Raw genomic sequence first — 21,604 nt, 5'->3', positions numbered from 1 at the left:
AATTCTCTAGACAAGATTTTCTCTTCCCTACCTCAAACTTAGAGGAATCGATGGAAATTACACTTTTGGGGGGAAGTTGCAGCTATTGCAAAATCGCACAGTGGAAGGCTGCTGCAACTCCATAAAGACTGGGGATCATTGCTCCAAGGAGAATTCGAGATAATCTTGGGAACTCAGTCTACACGAGGCACAGACATCAAAGGGCCCTAGACAAGGGCCCTTTCAAACACCATCCCTTCTGGACCTTGCAGACTTGGGGGCCACAAATCCCACATTCCTCTCAAGTACCCGCAACAAGGACCTTATTGGGTAAGACATTTCCATATCTCTGGGCCTCAGATTCTTTGTCTGTAAAACGGAAATGAAAATCGTCAAAATCGAGGTTGTGAAATCTGGATGTGAAATGCTACGAGAATGGCACAGTGATATGCTAAAAGGGATAATAGTTGAGATGAGACGAGTAATAATAATTATTATTATGGCAATAATTATCACTATCATCATTAAATTTACTGAAGGCTTCCTCCGTAAAGCTACTAGCCTTCTCCTTGTCCATCAAGTACCGAGTGGTTGTGCGAGGTCCCGCCTCACCATGATGGAGATTGCTGCTTCATTGGGCGAAAGGACCTCGGTCAGGGCTGCAGGTGAGAAGCTGTGCCCCAGCCTTGTGCCTCCACTCCACACCTGGGGCTGCACAGACCACAGGGTGACACCACTCCTTCCATCCTGCCTATGAGGCTCGGGGAAAACCTAGTCACCTCCCCACCCAAGACCTCCCCACGCCTTCAGAGCAGCCTCCTGCTGGTTTCTAGGGCTGGAAATCTTGGTGATCCTACTTGTGATTCTTCTAGACACTTAGTTCATCCTGTATGTTCTTCCCCCTCACAGGAGTCATCCAGCCAGCTCAAACCCTCCACGGATGGGGAAGGAGCTCATGTTCGCCCCCCCTGCACCTCTGTCACTCACTGCTCATTCACCAGCCACAGGACGTGCTGGGCCTTATGAGAGGCTGGCCTCTCCCTAAGATGCCCTTCCCCACCGAGTCAGCCAGTTCATCCCTCAATACTACTCATTCTGCTACACGAGCTGCCTGGATACTCCCTCTGCCCCGGTCACCCTCACGGCCACCTGCGGATCTGATTTTCCCAAGACGGGAAGCAGGGCTTGCTCAAATCTGCAATCCTAGCTTCCTGCGCAGAGGGAGTGATTGCTGCATGGATAGGGAAAGGAAGAGGTATCAACTGATAATCCATGATTCTGTACCTCATGAGGTCCACCAGTTTTTGTCACCCATCTGTCATCAAACCAACCAGTCACTGATTGTCACTGTTAAGAGAATAACCACCCCCAGGCACGGCAAACAAGTTCTTCAGACATTATATCATTTCAACCACTCATTGATATACTTACTATTATCCCATTTCACAGGTGAGGAAACTCAGGCCCGGGCACATTAAGTAACATGCCCTAAGCCACTCAGCTGCTAAATGACAGATTCTGGACTCAGACCCCAATTCAGAGCTCTAGTCTGAACCACTAGAGCTATGGCTAGTGGCTATAACCACTATTCTAGCTGCCTTCCACTGACCCTCAAAATCCAGACCCCAGGCTGAGTCCCTCACGGAAACCAGCTGATTCTGTTCCACCTCTGCTTGTCCCACAACTGAATCCTTGAAAATTAACTGTGCGGTCACCTGAACAAAGTATTTCTTCTCATTCTGGAGTGGATTCTACATCTCCCTCCTCCCTCTCGTGCCTTTGACCTCATCCTCTAGCCCCCTCTGCTCTCCCCAGGACTTGATCTACTAATCTGGGCCTACTTTGTCTCTAGGGAGAGAAGCTTCCGGTAAGATACCATCATTGTCCTCTAGGCTCGCCTGCTGCAATGTCTCGCTGGAGACCACCCCCAGAGGTGGGAGACTGCCACATTCCTGCTGGGGGCTGGTCCACAAAGTGCAAGCCAGGCCGCCACTCCCTTGGCCACCAGGACAAAGAGTAAGTGCTGGAGGCCTGGGTGCTGCTGGGCAGGTGCCCGTGGTGACACCCACACGATAGGGAGGAGCTGCTGCCCAACCCTAGGGAGCAAGTAGTGTGAGGTCACTGGGGCACTGAGGCATGACTCCTTGGGGGCAGGGCACTGCCGGGGGCCCTCTGGGGGCCTGTGCCTGCCTTGGTCAGCAGAGGAGCTAATCCCCCAGCCCACACTCACCCTCTGAGCCTCACATCCCTCATCTGCAGATTGGGGCTCTATCTCCTGCGGTTGTTGAGAGAGTTAAGTGAACTCAGCACCGTGGCCAGTACAGATTAAGGGCTCAACAAAAATTGGATTCATTCATTCAAGAAATATTCAGTGAATGCCAACCATGCATCAGGCTCTAGGCTAGCTTCTGGGGGTACAGTGGGAACCAGACAGGCAATGTCCAGTCCTGGTGGAGCTTCCTTTCCCATAGGGGCAACAGGCAATCAATGAGGTACAAATTAATAAATAAGAAAGTATCTGGCGGTGCTTTGTGACCGCCTGGAGGGGTGGGATAGGGAGGGTGGGATGGAGGGAGACGCAAGAGGGAAGAGATATGGGAACATATGTATAACTGATTCACTTTGTTATGAAGCAGAAACTAACACACCATTGTAAAGCAATTATACTCCAATAAAGATGTAAAAAAAAAAAAGAAAAAAGTATCTGGGATACTTAAATGCCTTAAAGAGACGAGAACATGATACTGTGATAGAAAGTGGACAGAGCAGGGAGATCGGGGAAGGCTTCTCTGAGAAGGAATGTCTCAGCAGATCTGGAGGAGGTGAGGGGGCAGCAAGCCATGGTTATGCCTGGGAAGAGCATTCCCGGCAGAGGGAACAGCATGTGCAAAGGCCTCACTACACTAGCTGGAAGAATACTCCTATTATCACTGGAGCCAAACCCTGTCCTCTCCATAGAAGCAGCAAATATAGCTGGGAGGACAACTCACTGGGCATCAGAAGAAGTGGGTTCTAGCTCTAAACCACCAATATGGCCTGGCAGGACAACCTGCACCTGTTGATCTTTAAGGGTCTGTAGATAACCTGCATTCCCTTGGGCTCCCTCCTTTATTCCTCTTCTAACCCACCCCCCTCTTAAAGTCATCACGATCCCCACCTCCTGAGTTGCCCTAGAAGTGTGTGTGTGTGTGTGTGTGTGTGTGTGTGTGTGTGTGTGTGTGTGTGTGTGGCTGAGGCTTGAGGACAGACAGAGGGATGAAGACAAATATCTGAAAACTGATTCACTGCAGGATCCTGTCAAATCACCCTCTGGGGCTCCACTTCCCGCTCTGTAAAATGGGAAATCTGCTCTCCTCTTGCCTATGACATGAGATTGATGTGAAGATCAAATAGAAATGCCAGATAAGGAAGCCGCCCTGCTTTACACAGGCATCATACAGGGGCCTTCTATCTGCTTCTCCATCAGTTGTATCCTGTGCTCTGGACTAAGGCAGGAAGGACAGAGAAGGGAGGTCACAACAGAGTTAATTCCAGACACTCTACAAATAGTATCTGATTGTTCAGGCCCAAGGCAGGGGTGCTATGACAGGGAGCTTTCTAAAAGCACAGATGCTTAAGGGCTTGCTCTCAAAGATCCTCATTCAGTAAGTCTGGGATGGCTTCAGACATATCATTATTATTTTTTTAAAACTACACTGATGATTCTGATATGCACTCATGGCTGAGAACTACTGATTAGTTCTACCAACTCTGGCAGGTAGAAGCTATTATTATTCCCATCTGGGAGCTGGCTAACTAGAGCACAGAGCGGCTAACTCCTTGGGTCACACAGCTAATAGTCATAAAGCTAAGATCTAAACCAGACAGTCTGCTCTCATTCATCACGAGTTTACAGTTTCTTGAAGCCACGCAGCGTTTGTCACAGGCTCTTTCTACTACTCCATGCAGCCTTGGAAACCCAAAAGACAACATCTTACCAGAGGAGACTGCACCAACTTTCAAAGAAACTTTTATGGCTAGACTAACTCCTTCTTCATCTGGCATTATCGAGAAATAATGTGTGCTCACAATAAGCAGGGTTTATATCAATAGATAACTTTGAAACTTTTCCTGCTTTTGACAGACTTCCTATTTTAGACGGTAACACCAAAATACATTTCACTTTCTTACTCCCTTGAACAGAGAACACTGATCAGAATATACCTTTCCTCAGGGATGACACACTGTCTCTACCATGCATTAGAGCTTTGTACTTTTGTACAGTAACGTATTCAGAACAAGGGGCCTGCGCTTCCCTGGTGGCACAGTGGTTAAGAATCCACCTGCCAATGCAGGGGACATGGGTTCGAGCCCTGGTGCGGGAAGATCCCACATGCTGTGGAGCAACTAAGCCCGTGCGCCAGAACTACTGAGCCCGCGAGCCACAACTAGAGCCCGTGTGCCACAATTACTGAAGCTCGCACACCTAGAGCCTGTGCTCCGCAACAAGAGAAGCCACCACAATGAGAAGCCCGCGCACCGCAACGAAGAGTAGCCCCAGCTTGCCACAACTAGAGAGAGCCCGCACACGACGAAGACCCAACGCAGCCAAAAATAAAAATAAATTTATATTTAAAAAATCATTAAATTACCCATAAATAGTGGTAATTTAAAAAAAAAAAAGAACAAGGGGCCTCCTCGCCCCTTCACTAAAAGGCCCCAAGTGGTTTTCAGTGCTGAGTCCACGTATTTCTGTCTCTGGTGGAACCAAACGCTTGCACAGACACATGCTAACAAAACGGGTTTGCTGTTTCTAATGTCCTAAGACTGCCAAGCTCGCAAGAATTGTGTGTAAAGGAAGAGTGAATTGGCCCTAGGCAGGAAGGGTAAGGAGTGATCTTCTGTGGAACAGACTGAGTCTTGAGGGGATCCTGAGCAAGGAATGATGCATATGGCTTAGAGTTAATCCTTTTGGGCTGGAGAGTACAGTCCTTGGTCCCTGAGTGATCCCTTCCTCACTTTACCTCCCTGGATTCCCTCCCCACTTGCTTCCTCCATAGTGGAGGCTAGCTTGCCCAGTCCCTCTGGAAAAAGCGGCTGGGCAATGGACATGAGGCCCAGTGTAAGGTGTTGGTTTCAATCTCCCTGGAAGGCGTAGGGACATTTGACCAAATCCCTCCCTGTAGATACGCGAGAGACTCCTAAAGCTTTGAGTTGGGCCAGAGCAACGCCCTGTAACAGACTGGATTCCTGGTTTAACATTCCACAAAGACCTGCCCACTGGAGGTGCGTTCTGATAGGGGTTTCTGGAGGCTCCAAAAAAAATGTTTGCCTTTGATTCCTTTGTATGCAAGGCTTATCTTAGAGATGACGGCAGTGGGGCCCTTGTGGGGACCAGTACAATCACCACACACACCCCTCACCCACACATTCTAGCTCCAAGCACAGAGAAGGAGCTTCTGGGGCCAGGCAAATGACTGGTGACTTTCCTGAAAATCAAACAGCATTTGTTCATTCATTTAGTCATTCAACAAATATGTATTGGGGGCCTACAGTGTGCCAGCCACTGTTCAGGCACTGGGGGATTTGATGCTGAACCTGCCTGACAAGACCCCTCTCCTTAGGGAGCTCTGGTCCTGACTGGTTACAGAAGAGAGAACGGTAGAGAATAAACACATACACAAAGGTTATCACAGGCTGGGACCAGAGTTTTGCATTTAACAAGCTCCAGGGAAGGCCAGGGAAGGCCAGGGATGGGGGTGAACCTGGCACATGGTGGGCCCAGAATAAATAGGTATCTACTCCCCATACAAATCTTCCCCCAAAGCAAATTCTCTTCTGCCACCCCCTACCACCATCTCAGTTATAGGGATGCCACTGAGCCCCCTGTACTCTGTCACTTCTCTCCCACATCCACTCACTTCCATTGAGCCCCCCGGTTGAGGGCAAGCTTAGACGCCTCCTTCCTGCTGTCCATCACCCCCATTCCAGTCCTTTCTATATGCTCAGCCAGATTAGTCACACTGCAGTGGTTAAGATCATGTGCTCTGAAGCCAGGCAGAGCTAGGCTCAAATCCCAGCCTTTCCACTACTTGTCTGGGTGATTGGGGGTGAGTCACTGAATTTCTTATACCCTTAGTTTTCTGGTTTGTCATAGGACCAACCTCACCAGGTAGCTGAGACTCCTTTACCTGACAATGTACCTGAAGGTCCTAGCTTAGTACTTGGCACATAGTAAGTGGTCATTAAATGTTACCTATTTTCTGTGGTTACTGTTATAAATAATACTACTAACAAAAACCTTTGCTGACTTCTCACCAGGACATTCAAAGCTCTCCCTTACAGCCAGTTTCCCTGTGTGTTTTGTTTTGGAGTGGCTGAGTGGCAGATATAAACGAATCAGGGTGACAGAATACAGAGTGAAGGCAGGACATGCAAATGTCTGCCATAGACTGTGGGATCACAGAGCAAAAAGGGGGCACTTCTCAGAGAAGGATTAGGGGAGGCAGCACTCAAGCTGGCCTTGAAGGATGCTGTTGGAGATTGGGAGGGGCAACAGATACCTCATGTTAGGGGCCCTAGTGGTTACCAGGTATAGGGAAGGAACTGCAGAACAGTGCCAGCACCTCAAACTGGGGAGGCAGCCTCAGTCTACCCAACTGTAAGATGGGGGTAACAGCACGGACCACTTCATGGGGCTCCTCTGAGATTAAATGCTGTTGCTTGAAAGGGTTAGCAGTTGTTAACTGTCCTCATCACCGTCACGGCTGAAGGATATGATTGAAGAGGAGGGCGGCCTAGGAACACCTAACATCAGGATCCACGTTAAAAATAATACATTGTTCTACTCTTGTGGCAATGGGTACACTGTTGCATGATCAATAATACCAGATGAGTGAATGGACGGACGGATGGATGGATGGATGGAATGATGGATAAATGGGTAGGCATCTGAGGCCCCGAATGCCATACCAAGGAGCTTGATTCTGCAGGTCACTGAGGGTGGGCCTGCAGATGTTTTGAGCAGGGGCTGCTGGGGCCTGGGGTTACTAGCAGCATGGAGGCTGGGCCATCCTCAGTGCCAAAGAACCAGGTCAGGGCCTTCCCCAGTGTCCTGGGTACCACACTTCTCTGAGAGGAGCCTGAGACCAGAAATAAAGGCTCAAGCAGCCACGTTGCCAAGGCTGTTTGCCATGGCAACATCAGGGAGCCACTCGTGGGCCGGCTGCTGCAACTGCTCAGGGCTTGGTTTCTAACGTCTCCTCGCTCTCCCTCTGCTAAATGACTCTGTTCTGCCAGGCAAGCACAAGGAAAAAACACGGCAGCAGAGCTGCCGGGGAGCATCCATCTCAGCCAAGCAGGGCTCTCCCGGCTGAGTTCCCAGACAGTGGGTCCCAGACAGCTGAGTCCCTGCTATGCAGAGCCAGCCCTGGCCAAGCAGATAGCAGCCAGGGGTCCTGTCCTGCCTCTGCTGGGTGATCTGAAGGCTTTCCCTGGTCTGCTCCCTGTCTGTTTCTTTACTTCAAGGTAAGGGCATTGAGCAAGATGGTCTCTAAGGCACTCCCAACTCCCTGAAAGCTCAAGTTTACCTTGGTGTATTTACATAATTACCATTGTCATCTTCACAGAGGCTACCATTTATTGGGTGCTTGCTATATGTCAGGCAATGTGGCAGGCATATTTATCTTCTGCAGTTATCCTAAGAACATACTATAATTATCCCCAATTTTGCATGAGGCAACTGGGGTCAGAGAGGTTAAGACACTTGCTCAAGGTCACACAGCTAGTAAATGGTAGAATGCTGATTTAAACCCTTGGCAGTTAAACTCCAAAGCCCAGAGTTCTTAATCACTAACTGATATTTCCTCTCCTCTCTTCAAGCAGCATCTAACTGGATCCACTTTCCTAAAAGTCGCGTTGGGACACCTGGCTAAGGCTGGATGGGATTCCTTTTCAGTCCCCCCAGAAGTACAGGGGAAAGGAAATCACAATACTAGAAACCTCAGGGCTAAGACAGGATCAAGGACCAAGAGTTCAGTGGGAAGATAAGTAGCAAGATCTGAATTATGGGCTGCCCTGGTGGCGCAGTGGTTGAGAGTCCACCTGCCGATGCAGGGGACACGGGTTCGTGTCCCGGTCCAGGAAGATCCCACATGCCGCGGAGCAGCTAGGCCCGTGAGGCACGGCTGCTGAGCCTGCACGTCCGGAGTCTCCGCGATGGGAGAGGCCACAACAGTGAGAGGCCCGCAAACCGCAAAAAAAAAGAAAAAAAAAAGATCTGAATTATATTTGCCTGTTTTTATTATTAACAATGGCTCCCATTTATTGGGCATTTCGAAACACTTTACAGGCATCATCTCAAGTAGCCTTTCCTAAAACCCCTTAAGGTATCTGCTACTATCAGTCCTATTTCCTAGATAAAAATGCTGAGGCACAAAGAAATTTTATGCCAAAGGCCACAGGGCTTGCCCCAAGCATAGTACAATCCTAGGATTCAAAGCCCTCTCAGCCACTGAAACAAATAATTAGAGAAAACATTTGTTTTCTTTCCTAAAAGACTGAGCAGTAATTACAGGCCTTTGGGGATAATTAATCAATGACTTTGCCAATGACTTGTAAAAGTCTCTCTGGTCTCCTACTCTAGACCTGAGCTGCAACTCAGGCTCTTCCCTAAGGAAAGAGCAGAGCGGGGAGCCCAGGAGTCTTGCTGCCACCATGGCCTTAGCTATGTAACTCCAGGCCAGGCCCCTCCTCTCAGCTCTGTCAACTCCTGACCCTGCAGCCCTGTCTCCCTCAAAGGATGGTCCTCGGCATCTAATGAGAAAACCAAGGTCAACTGCAAGGGAAGTGGGTGAGGCTCCTGGGGTTTAGGAACAGCGAGAGCAGGAGGAACGTGCAGCCTGCCCAGGGTGGTGGTGGACTGCACCCCAGGGTCCTACAGCCACCACAAAGCCCAGCCACCCTGGGCAGCAGCGTCTCTCCAAGGACTATCACCCTGTCCCTCTCTGAGAGCCAAGACCCACCCTCCCCTCAAGTCCTGATACTGGAAAAGAACTCGTCAGAGAGTCAGAGACCTGAGCTTCCTCCAGCAAGATGGCTTCTTCTCCTGTGCCCCAGTGTCCCTTCTTCTGGGAAAGGCAGGGGTAGATCTGATGCACTCTAAGATCCCTCCCAAGCTGAGGAGAGGGAGCTGCTTAAGGACCAATGTTCAAATCCCAGGTTAGACACTCACTAGCTCCAAGATCCTGAATGACTTAACCCCTGTGTCTCAAGTTCATCACTTACAAAACGGGAGAAACAGAAGCCAACTCACCATTACTGGAAGAAACCCATGCAACAGTACTCAAGTCTCTTCACAGATACACACTGAAACAGCCATAGTTGACATGTGTTCTGTGGGTGGATGAACAAGAGTGGCCCCTGGTCCAAAATGGCTGAATCTGAGTGTCGGGGGCATGGAGATTCCCTATTCCCTTCCCACCACTGGCTTCTGCTGTGTATGTTCGACATTTTCCATCGTAAAATGTTTAAAATACAAAGTTCTTTGCAGAGAACCTGACACCTAATCATACAGAACATTCTTCTGCTCAAAAACTCGTCTGCTTAATGGGTAACCACAATGCTAGACCAGGATAAAAATTATTTTTTCTTGCCCTCCCTGAGCTGTCATCCTAGTTGTAGGGTTAAACACATACATGCAGGCAGGGACTTCCCGGGCGGTTCAGTGGTTAAAACTCTCCGAGTTCCCACTGCAGGGGGCACGAGTTTGATCCTGGTCAGGGAACTAAGATCACACATGCCAAGCAGCCAAAAAAAAAAAAAAAGCACGCAGGCACCAGTAGATAGTAAGTGGCACCAGTGTGCTTCACAGGCCTTCCAGAGCGGTCAGGTGTGACCTGGGGCTTGAATTGCGGGTAAGCTATGAATACATTAAAATGGTGGGGATGGAGGCCTGGAAAGGAGCTTTCAGGTCATTCCACAAGCGTTTTATTAGTCTGTCTCTTCTCAGGGACACATGCTCTGAAGAGGCTCATAGTCTAGCTCATTTGCTCACTCAGTGAGGATTCTGAACTGTGTTCCAGGCACTTGTCTATTCATTGTGGGAAAAAATGGTCAATGAAGTGAACAAAAATCTTTGCCCTCATAGAGCTTAACAATCTGGAGTGATTTCCTAAACACTTAACAAGACCTATGTTAGAAGAGACGCATCTACTATTGGGTGCTTCTATGCCACGCATTGTGTGGGGTGCTTTAAATCCATTTTGTCCTTTGATTCTCATTGACTCCTCAAAACAGCTTTATCAGGGAAGTACTATTTATCGTTACCTTTACACATGAGGAAATGTAAGTTTGGAGAAATCACGTGACCCACCAAAGGTCTCACGGCTAGTAAATCAAAGAACCAGGACTCAAACCCAGCCAGGCTTCAGAGTGCACCCTGCCACACGTGGGATGGAGTAGTGGTACCTGGAGGTGAGAAGGCGTCACCAAAATGATGGCATGGGAGCTGAATCTTGCAGGATAAATAATGGAAATAGTGGAAATGGAGACAGAGGAGACAGAAAACAGCTGCGTGAGCCAACGTTTCCTGGAAGAAGATTCATGACATAGCCTGGGGCGGACCAGGATCCCAAAGGGAAAGCAGACAACTCAGGATGAACTCAGGGGCCTAACTCTCCAACTTCAAGAACCTTCAGGTTCTTGAAGTTGGAGAGTTCTTGCACATGAAGCTAAACTTTGGCCTTTAAGTTAAAAGTACTGGGGAGCCATGGGTGATGTGTGAGCAACATCAGACATGTACTCTAGGAGGACTGAGCTGCCATCAAGGCTGAGGACAAGTAGGAGAGGGCAAAGTCTGGTGTGGCAAAGATCCGTTTGGTAGTAAATGCAGGAATCCAGTTGTCAATGGACAAGGACCTAGACCAGAGTCGGAGAGAGGAACAAAGGTCAGTCCAATCCAATTGAATCCTCATCAGCTGAGTCTCCACAGGACGTATGTGAGACATTCAACTATGTTGGAAGAGGAGAGACAGTAAACAACACTGCTCATTCTCTTCTAAATGACTATATTTGGGTTCCCTCCACCCTTATATCACAAGAACTATGCTTCCCTTTCCTACAGAGCAAAGATTGCCTGGGCGGGAGTTAGTTCCATCCTTGCTCTTGCCCTTCTAAAGTGTTTCAGAGAGAGAAAGATTCCAAGTTTTGTGAACAGCAGTTGGATGTTCATTTTATATACATTCGATTATTTAATTCCCAAACCTGAGAGTTAGGGCCTAATATCCCCATTTCATAGACTGAGGAACAGAGGCCTAGAGAAGCAGAGGGACTTATGAGTTCTGCCTTCTTTCTCTACAGTTGGCCTTCATTTGCTCAAGGTGCTATGAACAGAACAGAACTATGAACAGAAACAGAGTAGTCCCTGTCTTCATGGAACTTGGAGTCAAGTGGTCTAGGGACCTTGCCCACTGATCCTGGCTCTTCCACTTACTCTCCAAGGTAATGTAGGTAGAGCATCTTCAGCAAGTCAGTGAGTTTTCTGAAACTGTAAATGCCTCATCTGTAAAATGGGAATAATAGCACCTACACTTTGTAGAGTCTTTATGAGAATGAAATGTAATAACGCAAATAGAAGGCTCAGCAGAGCACACAGCACATAGCAGATGCTCAATAAATTGCATTGATGATGACGATGATGCATCGTCCTAGGAGATAGCCATTAATACTGCAGTGCTCGTATGAGGGACTCACTTCTAAGCCCAAATCCAAGCTCCCATTTGCAAGGCTGCTTCTGACTCAAACCAGTATTCCTTCTATTGTTCCAGAGACAGAAAAAAAAGGGTGACTCACCTTTTTTTGGCAATGATGAAGCTTCTGGCTGGCCTGCACCAGCTTGGGAGAGGAGGACCCTAGGGGGAAGGGGAAATATAAGCCCCCAGGGCCCAGTTGCTGGGTCATTGCCTTTCCTGGGTTTCACAGGCATCCTGATCATTAGCACCAGCCAGGAAGCCCCAGTGAAAGTGAACCCTGGGCCTCTGGTAAACAAATCCAGCAAACGTGTCCCCTTCTGGGCTCAGGTGAAAAAGTTACTCCCCTGGGTCTTACACAGGTTTAGAGTAGGTAAAGGCACCCAGCGAAGGATTCACTTCAACCTGCCCCTATAGATGGCCAGAACCCTGACTTGGAAAAGAAGTTAACCCTGGCTTCAGGGGCTGTGGAGGCAGCAGTATTCCAGATTTAGCAAGTCAACATTAGTGAACCCATTTTCCCCAATTCTCCATGTGGCATGAGCCCCTTCTGGTGCTTGGATCCAGTCTTAGAACAATGAGGAGATAGAATACCAATCGAAAAGTGGGCCAAGTTCACCAACACAACATTTCACAGAACAGAACCACAAATGGCCCATAATCATATGGGGAAAAAAGGTTCAGCATCACAAGTCATCAAAGAAATGCACATTAAAACAATAAGGTGACAAAATTTATTGATGAACAGACTGGTAAAAATGAAAAACAATTAAAATACCAAGAGTTACCGGAGTATGAGGAACCAGGCATTCCCACACAATGCTGGTGTGAAATTAGCACAATCTTTCTAGAAGGCAATCCAGAAATGTGTTTACTAAACGCCTGCATAGTTCCTTTGACAGAGTAATTTCATTTCTAGGAATTCAAATGAAGAAAAGGCATATGCAAAGATATTCATTTCAGCATGGCTTACAGGAGCAAAAAAAAAAAAAAATTATAAACTACTTAAATGACTAACAATAAAGGATTGATTAAATGCATTATGGTTCAACCCTTAATATTATATAACCATTAAGATATTAAGTAGAATACTTGTTGATGTGGAAAGACAGTGACAGCATATTGTTTGGAGGACAAAAAAAAAGCAAGCTACAACAGTGAGATTCCAAGTTACAATTAGTATGTAAAGAATGACTCCATTTTTGTACAAAAGATATAATCCATAGGAATCAACAGGAAAAAGTCGGAAAACATATATAAAAATTAAGAGTGGTTACGTTTGGGTAAGATTACATATTTTCAATTTTTTTCTTTATGCATGCCAGTATTTCCCAACAATTCTATAATTAAATATTTTAAAATGATAACAGGTTGGACTTAATTATTTAAAGTTCCTGCCAACTCTGGGGTGGTGGTGGTGGGATGAATTGGGAGATTGGGATTGATATATATATACACTAATATGAATAAAACAGATAAGTAATAAGAACCTGCTGTATAAAAAGTAAATAAAATTCAAAGAATTTTTTTAAATAAATAAATGAAAATAGAGTTCCTGCCAACTCTGACATTTTGGGCATCTATGATTGATGCCCCAAGTGACTTCGAACAACCCATATTTAGTGTGGGCTTACTGTGTAGCCTTTGGAGCCTAAGTCATTGCCCACAGCTGCAGCCCTCTGCATTCCTCTCTTCCATACTCTGCCCGGCTGTCTCCCCAGCCAGCCTGAGTGCTTCCCTTGTCTGTAATTCCTGTGCCTAGCCAAGAGCTGAGCAAAGGAGCTCAGCATGGTGACAGGTGCCACGGGGCACAAAGAGATGAAAGGCACAACTCTAGTTCCAGAATCTTACTGGGACAGAAAGCACACACAAAGTGCTTGGTTGTATAACACAGACTAAGAAAACCAGAGGCTAGAGAAAGCAGGGCAAGCCGGGTTGGGGAGGCCTGCTAGAGCTGAGGGCCATGCAGGAATGGTGGGTGAGGGCACTGCAGGCAAGGGGCACAGCCTGAACAACGGGAAGCCAACCCAAAGTCCTTTGGGAACATGCCCCAAACCTTTCCAAAAAACTTTCACAATCCTTGGTCTGCCGAATTTCTGAACTTTGCCCTGAATGGGTAAAAGTTAAGTCTCCTAAACAGGAGCCCTCCCTCTATCAAACCCTGGGTTAGCCACCAAAGACAAGTCTTTGGGATAGAGCCGATAAATTACTTTTACTCACTCTCCCCACCTCTTCCAAAGGGGGAGGGGAGGAGGGGAGGGCCAGGGAGGGTCTGGGGGGAGGAGAGGAAGTTGCAGGAACAACAGACATCTCACATGCAAACAGCGCTCACCGCAAGCAACCGAGGGCCTTCTCTTGCGGCGCCACCAACCCCATTTGACAGATGGAGGAAAGGAGGCTCAGAGAGTTAAAATGGCTTGCTCCAGGGTCACCCAGCCAGAGAGTGGGGAAGGCGACTCCACTCAGGCCTTCTGACTCCAAGTCCAGTGCTATTTCGAGGTAACACACAGGACCTGGAGTCAGGAGCCCTGGATGGCTCTGTCACCCACTGGCTGCGTGGTCCTGTACCAGCCGCTCAGCCCTCACAGCCTCTATCCCCAACTGTAAAATGAGGAGGCACGCAATGACCCGCCCAGGTCCTCTTCCGGCTGGCTCTATGAGCCTTCTAGGGGCGGCTGCAAAGCTCCCCCCTATCAATTACATTTCCCAAGTTGGGCCGGCAAAGATCACCAGAAGAGCTTCAGCCTATCACGTGGTTAAATAAAAAAAGCAAAACGTCCCGGATTAACTTTCACTGCACTGCTTCTGCTGATACCTGATTACCCAATTTTCAAGTTTCCTTAGGTGAAATATCCCTGCTGGGTACGCACTCCGGACGGCTAAAGGGGCAAAAAATTATTGGTCAGCCAAAGAACACAGAAGATGGAGTTAAACCCAAAACAGACAAGTTCTTGCTATTGGTCTCTGAACAAGTCTCTGGCAATTTCAGGCCTCCTTCATTCGCGTCTTAGGGAGAGGTTTGGAGTCAGCCCCAGACAAGTAAGAGGGCCGAGGGCAGAACTTTCCTAGCGGCAACTCGATCCACCCCGCATCCAGTCCCCCTGGCCCCAGGCTGTCGGCTGGGGGGCTGGGGGCGCCGTGGTGGTGCCAGGGCTGGGATCGGCCTTCGGAGCAGACATGGGAGCGGGGCGAGTGACTGCGCCCGGTGACCGCCGCGGGAGCTACACTGCAGTTTCGTCAGAGGTAAAGGTACGCGCCCGGCGCGCGCGGCGTGTGCACACAAACACACACACCCGCGCGCGCAGACCGTTCATCACACTCTTCCCCCGGCCTGGAGAAGCGCGATCACACGCCACCAGCCTCTTCGGCCCCTGCCCGGAACCCACCCAAGCGGGCCCGCCACCGACCACGAGGCCCCGCGGCTCCCTGACGCATGAACGTCCGCAGCGGGCGAGGACCGGCCTTCTCCTGCGCGTGGCGGGCTTCCTCTCGGCGACACCCCGCCACGCCGCTCGGTTCCAGCAGCCAGCCAGGACTCGCCACCCAGGGTCCGCCAGAGCTGAACGTCTCGGCTGCTGCGTCCCCTCCTAGTCGCATCTCAAGGCAAGAAGTCAGCTAGCAAGCCTCTCCCCGCCCACCCGGTCCCATGACAGCTGCTGCCGCCCAAAGACAGGCAGATATAACAAGAAGCAAAGTTTCCCTCTCTCCCCTCCCACATCCCGCCCCCCCCCCCGACTTCCCCCTCCCTTCCAGTGTTATGCAAAACAAGCCGGCAACGGCGCTCCGACTCCAGGTACCAAACCAGCCCTAGCGAGCCGCGCCCGGGAGCGCCCAGCGGCCCCTCTCGGAGCACAGGCATGCGCCCGCATCCGGGGTCTCATTCTCGGCTCCGCCGCATCCCCAGCCGCCCTGCTACCGGCAGCGGGGCGGCCGTAGAAAAAGCCCTAACTATGGGGCCAAACTTTATGACTGCAACAGGCATGGGGTGGGGAAAACTAGGGAAGGGGTGGGGGGCGCGCACGCCTTGTGCTGGCATTTTCAGTGCAGCTTATCCCAGCAGCAACCCCCCCCCCGCCCCTGTCTCCAAGTCACCAGCTTCCTTGCCCCCCTCCAACTCCCGGCACACCAGGGCACCCTCTCCTGTCACGCGCGTGTCTCCGGTGGGGCTCCCAGGCGCCGCCAGAGCCCGGGACGCCGCCTCGCCTTCCCTTCCCCCAGCATCGCCGAGCGCGCACCGGGGCCGCGCGCCGCAGGGGGACCCAGGCATCCCCAGACAGTCCTCCGCCCCCATCCTGCCGTGCTTTTCCCCCCGGGGGCTCCGCCGGTTAGCGAAACCAGGAAGGTTCTATCCCCGCCCGCATGTCCACGTGCCCCGCAGACCCCATGGCTTCAGCGGGCAACTGGCAGGAAACTCCGCGCTGCTGGCGCTTTGGGGGAGCCTTGGCGGGGGGGGGGGGAGGGCAGCAGCAGAACGCGGGGTATCCGAGACTGGAGGATCAGGGGACTCCGGGGACCGGGGCAAGCGCCTGTGCCCGGGCCACAAGTCCACGTGAAAGTACGGCAGCAAGTGCCGGGAGCCTGAGGGCGCGCCTCCCGCACCCAGAGCCAGCGTAAGGGTCCCCCACACCTTGGCGCGGCTCAACCTCCCCAGGGAAGCGCAGAACCCCCCAGCTCTGCGGGCGTGGGGGCCGGACTCCAAGCAACGAAGGCTAGACCCTCCCCAGCGGCCGTAGCGCCCCCAACGCTCCGGCACGCGCGGGAGGACCTCCAGCTCCCAGTCCCCATAACGAAGCGCATCGCAGGGTGCACGGAAGGGGGGCTCTGCAGCCTGGAACCCCCGATCCCCCCAACACGCCCACCGCTGCCTCCCGGCCTCCGCGGCTGCGGCGGCAGCCCCCGCAGCTCAGCAGCCCTGGCTCCGGGCCCGTGGCCCCTGCTGGCCGTACCTGCGTGTCGGCGAGATAGTTGAGGAAGAAGGAAGAGAGCTCTTCGTCCAGCAGCGCGCCGCAGTCGTTCCCCGCCATCTTCCAGCCGCGGCTGCAGCGTGCGGCGGAGTCAGCGCCGAGCCGGCCGGGGGGGAGGGAGCGAGCGAGCGAGGAAGGGAGGCGGGAGGAGGGAGAGAGGCCGGCGGGAGGAGGAGGGCGGAGCTCGGGCCCCGGCTGCCGCAGGGCAGCTGGCTGCGGGGGCGGGGCCGCGCGGTGCCCGCTCGAGCTGGGGGTCGCGCCCCCACTTTCCTGCGCAACGTCTGGCGCCTCGATCCTCGCCCGCTGCCCCCTGCCCGGGAGGAAAGCGCCCGTAGCCTGGTGACGGTGCCCAAGCCGACAGTCCGATGCCTGCGCAGCAATGCGGGCAGCCCACCGCTCCTGCCAGAGCGAATCACGTTGCGTTAGCTCTGGGCGGGTCCTTCGAGACAACCTGCTTCGGCACAGCTGGGGAAACTGAGGTCTGGGAAGGTAGAGGACCTCGTTTGAAGCCACAGTGCAGTTCAGTGCAGGAAGACAAAGCCCAGGTCTGGCTGCCCTGGAGGCTTGAGTTTGTCATGCCGGGCTGCAGGCCAGAGAGGGAGGGATACCATAGGTCAAAGGTGGAGAAATCCGGGAAGGCTCCTCAGAGGGAGTGGCTTTTAAAAAATTCTTTTCCTTAGAAGATACGTTGACCCATATTCCAAATGTAACCCTCTTTCTCTCTTAAGTATCCCCTCACTCCCTAATTCCTCCCAACCCCCCCAAAAAAAACCCCAAAACTTCAATGACTTCTCTTACCGTGGCCCACAATGTCTTCAAATGGCCAGCCTCCTGCATGCTTCCCCAGGCCCACTGGCCTCCTCCCAGTTTCTTGGGTGAACCATCTCACAACAGGGTGCTGTCCCCTGCCAGCGGACATTCATCTAGTAAACCACATCTTCACCGCATCCTTCCTTGCTGCCCCTCAGACTGTCAACCCATTCCCTCTCCCCCTACTCCCACCGTCCTGGGCTCCCTTAGTTCTGCAGGCCTTTAAAACACTGGTTAACAGTTGTCATTTTACATTAGTTTCAGTGAAGATTTGATCTTGGAATCTCTTCCTACTAGACTCTAAGACCCATGGAAGCAGGGCCTGAATCTGCTTTGGCACATGCTATGTCTCCAGTGCCTGGCATATAGTAGGTTCTTAATAAATAATGTGTTAACTAAAAATCACAGAGGATTTTGATCCCCCATTACCACCACCACACATTGTGTAGATAAGGAAACTGCCCAGAGTCAAGGGTGCACATGGAGTGAGTGCCAGAGCCAGAACCAGGACTCGGGTCTCCTGATGCCAACCTTGAACTCTCATCATCATGCCCTGCTGTTTGCCAGGCAGGCGATGAGGGCACCGCCTGGGTAAAGGCAGGAAGGCGGGAAGATTTAGGCCTGTTTTATTGGGCCCTCCTGCCTCCTGCTCTCCTCCCACCCCTGCACTCACAAGGGCTGACCCACCCTGCCTGCCCTACCTGGGCTCCCTCCCAGCCAGAGGAGGAAACAGGGAGGGTCCACAGTACACCTGCTCAGACTTGAACACCAGGGCAAGAGCTTCCTTCTTCTCCAGCCTGAGGTTCCCAGAACCGCAGGGCATGATTTCACTCGTTGGGCTTTAGACCAGTGAGCTTTTAAGGGACAATGAATCCCAAGAGAAAGCCTAGGACTTCCCCGGCGGTCCAGTGGTTACGACTCCACTCTTCCAATGCAACAGACGCGGGTTCGATCCCTGGTCAGGGAACGAAGATCCCACATGGCGCGCAGCCAAAAACAAAAACAAAAAAACGAGAGAGAAATCCTACATGTAACTTTGGAGCACTAGCCTGGAGTCAGTAGTCCCAGGTTCTGGTCCAGCCCACCACATCTCATTCCAATATTGAGCAACTCAGGGAGTTAAGAGCATGGGCCCTCTAGTCAGATTGCCTGGTTTTGAACGCCTGCAAGTCATTTGGTCTCAGGCCTTGGTTTCCTCATGTACACAAATGGAGATCATAGAATTACTTACTTCAGGACTTCCCTGGTGGTACAGTGGTTAAGAATCCGCCTGCCACAAAAAAAAAAAAAAGAATCTGCCTGACAATGCAGGGGACACGGGTTCAAGACCTGGTCGGGGAAGATCCCACATGCCGCAGAGCAACTAAGCCCGTGTGCCACAACTACTGAGCCCGTGTGCCACAACTACTAAAGCCCTCACGCCTAGAGCCCATGCTCCACAACAAGAGAAGCCAACGCAATGAGAAGCACTGCAACGAAGAGTAGCCCCTGCTCACCACAACTAGAGAAAGCCCGCACACAGCAACGAAGACCCAATGCAGCCATAAATAAATAAATAAATACTTTTTTTAAAAAAAGAATTACTTCATAGGGATGTTATGATGATCAAGGAGATGACATATGGAAAGTGTTTGGCACAGTACCTGACTTCATGGGGAAAATGCCAACCTCTCTGGTTCTCTGTTTCCTCATCTGTAAAAATGGGGATAAAATATTTGTCTCTCGGAGGCCCTGGCCAATGTTACTTTCCTTTCCTCCAGCGCTTACAGGTTGCTGGCTACCTTGAACTCCAGTAGGTCTGGATTTGAATCCTGGTGCTCACTAACTTTGTGCCCTTGGTTGTTTACTTAACCTCTCTGAGCCTCAGTTTCCTCCAGGTAGGGATCTTGTGAGGATTGAATGAAACAATGTGTGTAAAATAAATTGCCTAGCCCTGCACCTGGCAAAGAGGAAGTGCTAATTCTCACGCTCACATCGTCACCACCATCACCAGTGTCATCAGCATCAGCACTAAGGACGTGAGCTCTCCTAAGGCCCCACTTTTCTGCTGTTGCCCATAGACACCAGAGTCAGAGCCCCACAGGACTCTGTTTCCAAGAAGTGTCCCTACCAGATCCAGCCTGGCCTCTGATTGGTGTTGTGCCCCTTATAACCCAGGGACCATTCTTGGAGGGTCCCCAAGGCCAGCCATCTCTAGCCTTGGCCTGGCAGAGTTGCAGTGCCAGACAGGGCCTCCCAGGGAAGCCCTCAACGCTCGCCCAATGGCTTTTGTCTTTAAAACCCTGATGTTGATAGAAAAGCCACAAATTGCCCAGCTTCAGGGCGTTTCTTACTAACCCCTGTGTCCTCAGAATGGGCTTCTGGCTGGCAAGAAACTCAGGTGAAAAGGCACCTCACCTGAGATATCCAGCCTCTTTTACAAGAACACCTTATCCCAGGAATTCCTTTATCAAGGGCCAACCACAGAGTCAACCTCATCACCTTCTCTGATCCTTAAAAGTCCTCAAGAAACCTAACAGGCTAGATGATCTTGTGCAGTTAGCTTCACGTATCTGAGGCTGCTTCCCTACCTGTAAAAACAAAAGGGTCGGGCTTCCCTGGTGGCGCAGTGGTTGAGAGTCTGCCTGCCAATTCAGGGGACACGGGTTCAAGCCCTGGTCTGGGAAGATCCCACGTGCCACGGAGCAGCTGGGCCCGTGAGCTACAAATACTGAGCTCTGCGCGTCTGGAGCCTGTGCTCCGCAGCAAGAGAGGCCGCGACAGTGAGAGGCCCGCGCACCGCGATGAAGAGTGGCCCCCGCTTGCCACAACTAGAGAAAGCCCTCGCACAGAAACGAAGACCCAACACAGCCAAAAATAAATAAATGAATAAATAAATTTATAAAAAAAAAAAAAAAAAACAAAAGGGTCCGGCTAAACCAACCTCTACTGAACACTCTAGCCCAGATATCCTGGCAGTTTATAGGTATAAACCTAAACTTAACAGCTTTTCTGTACTGTGCATGTTTCAGACACCTGAGTTTATATCATGTCAGATTGTCTTCAGCAACCCTGAGTAGTCGGCAGTGTGATATCCATTTTATGACTGAGGAAACAAAAGCTTAAAAGGGGTAAAAGTGATTAGCCCAAGACCAAGCAGTTAGAGACACAGCTGAGATCTGAAGCCAGATCTGTGCATGGTCTAAGCCACAGATGCTTGAAAGGGATTGAGGAAAACCTCACACCAGCAACCCCTCCCGGGAAGCTGGAATGGTGGCACATTTCCTGTTTTATGACTTTCAGGTGAAGGGCAATAATCATGCCAAACTTGGACTTCAAGTGCCTCAACTCCTATCTCCTCTGCCTTTTATTGGCCTTGCCTCTCCCGAGATTAGTGAAAGTTTGCCCTGCCCATACCCTGGGCAAAGCCCAGACTGCTCCAGGCTCCATGGAAATGGCTGCAGCAAAGTGAACCTATTTGACTTGAATATTTTAGTCACTACCAACAAATCCTCAAAAGTAAGAAACATCAGTGTTTTCTCCCTTCTGATAATAGGAGAATGCTTTACTCAGATATTACAGCCATGATTCTCAAACTCTGGAGTCATGTCAGTCACCCGGGCCCCGTCAGCAGAGATTACAATTCAATAGGTCTATGGTGGGCCCAGGCATCTGCATTTCATAGGCTCCCCTAAATGACTCTGCTGCAGGAAACTACCCGTCATTCAATAGATGTTTAATGAGCACCTACTATGTGCCAGCCAGTGTGATCAGTGAACACAACAGCTGCCACCCCTGCCCACATTCTATTCAACACAACCGCTTAGTGAATTTTTGTCGAGTGAATGGGGGAGCTAGGACATGGGTCTTGATAATCACTGAGGTTTCCTGCCAGCTGCCCATAACTCTGATTCTCTGACCCAGACCAGGGAGTCAGACACACACCTATTTCCCATCTATTTCTCCAGTCCCAGGAGGCAAAGACTCAAGCCAAGAGGAACTAAAAATTGCCTGGTTTATATTGTTAATTTAGAAAGCCAGCTCCATCTTCTATTGAATTGTAGAACTTGAGAACTGTGGAGGGGCAGTGGAGGGTATGTTATCTACCAGCTTCGCTGTACAGGTAGAAGAATGTGGCGGAGGTCA

The 21,604-nt window shown here is 50.7% G+C and overlaps 1 protein-coding gene across 2 annotated transcripts in view; it reads right to left on the bottom strand.

The window, feature by feature from the left end:
* Positions 1 to 16,729, bottom strand: part of PPARGC1B (PPARG coactivator 1 beta) — a 106,096-nt gene extending 89,367 nt beyond the window's left edge. For both annotated transcript variants that reach the window (XM_065874117.1, XM_065874118.1), the window contains exon 1: positions 16,652 to 16,729. In XM_065874117.1, coding sequence (XP_065730189.1) covers positions 16,652 to 16,729 — 78 coding nt within the window. The remainder of the gene's footprint in view (positions 1 to 16,651) is intronic.
* Between the last annotated feature and the right edge of the window lie 4,875 nt (positions 16,730 to 21,604).

Source organism: Phocoena phocoena, chromosome 3 (genome assembly GCF_963924675.1).
Source record: "Phocoena phocoena chromosome 3, mPhoPho1.1, whole genome shotgun sequence".
Lineage (NCBI taxonomy): Eukaryota > Metazoa > Chordata > Mammalia > Artiodactyla > Phocoenidae > Phocoena > Phocoena phocoena.
Note: the sequence above shows the minus strand (reverse complement) of the source record. Positions and strands in the feature narration are given on the sequence as shown.